General features: G+C 42.9%; 1 protein-coding gene across 1 annotated transcript in view; it reads left to right on the top strand.

The window, feature by feature from the left end:
* The window catches only part of Amd1 (adenosylmethionine decarboxylase 1), a 19,890-nt gene that overhangs the window by 12,060 nt on the left and 6,823 nt on the right, over window positions 1–1,007 (top strand). Inside the window, exons 6-7 of the mRNA XM_021205301.1 lie at window positions 508–745; window positions 852–1,002. Of these exons, the coding sequence (XP_021060960.1) occupies window positions 508–745; window positions 852–1,002 (389 nt within the window). The remainder of the gene's footprint in view (window positions 1–507; window positions 746–851; window positions 1,003–1,007) is intronic.

The following is a 1,007-nucleotide window of genomic DNA, read 5'->3' as shown; positions in this document are numbered from 1 at the left end:
TCACTCTGTAGACCAGGCTGGCCTCGAACTCAGAAATCCACCTGCCTCTGCCTCCCGAGTGCTGGGATTAAAGGCGTGTGCCACCACGTCCAGCCTAATCCTCACCTTCTTAACCTGTCCTTTTAAAGAAAGTTTTAGCCAGGCAGCGATGGTACAAGCCTTTAATCTAGCACTACTCTCCAAAGGCAAGAGCATCGATAGCTGTGCAGTGAAACCCTGCCTAGAAATACATGCATGCTTCAATTCATTCATTGCCCATATCTATACTCCTGGGTATTTGGCCATACACTAGAGTCTTGTCAACCTGCCTAGAACTCTTAAAACTGACTCTTCAGAAGCCATTAGTTGTCCCTGTCTTCTCTGGTAAAGCATCCCCTCCCCACTATAGGCTAATAGTAGACTGGCTTGATGATACGCAGACAACTGCAGCTGCTGTGGTCATTTTAAGGCTGGGTTTCTCTGTGTAACCTGCCAGTCTGAAGTAAAACCTGTTTTACTTCTACCTAGGTACTTGTATACTTTGGATTTCCCAGAGAGCCNAGTAATCAGTCAGCCAGATCAAACCCTGGAAATTCTGATGAGTGAGCTTGACCCAGCAGTTATGGACCAGTTCTACATGAAAGATGGTGTTACTGCAAAGGATGTCACTCGTGAGAGTGGAATTCGTGACCTGATACCAGGTTCTGTCATTGATGCCACACTGTTCAATCCTTGTGGCTACTCGATGAATGGAATGAAATCGGATGTGAGTGGCTATTAGTCTGAATATTTTAATATTTGTATCTTCTACTTTCTGTTACTATAACAACTTTTGTTTAATATTAACTTTCTGTTAATAACTTTTCTCTAAGGGAACATATTGGACTATTCACATCACTCCAGAACCAGAATTTTCTTATGTTAGCTTTGAAACAAACCTCAGTCAGACCTCCTATGATGACCTGATCAGGAAAGTTGTGGAAGTCTTCAAGCCAGGAAAATTTGTGACCACCTTGTTTGTTAATCAG

This window comes from Mus pahari, chromosome 9, assembly GCF_900095145.1.
Source record: "Mus pahari chromosome 9, PAHARI_EIJ_v1.1, whole genome shotgun sequence".
Classification (NCBI taxonomy): Eukaryota; Metazoa; Chordata; class Mammalia; order Rodentia; family Muridae; genus Mus; species Mus pahari.
The sequence above is the reverse complement of the archived record's forward strand: the minus strand, read 5'-3'. Positions and strand labels throughout refer to the sequence as shown.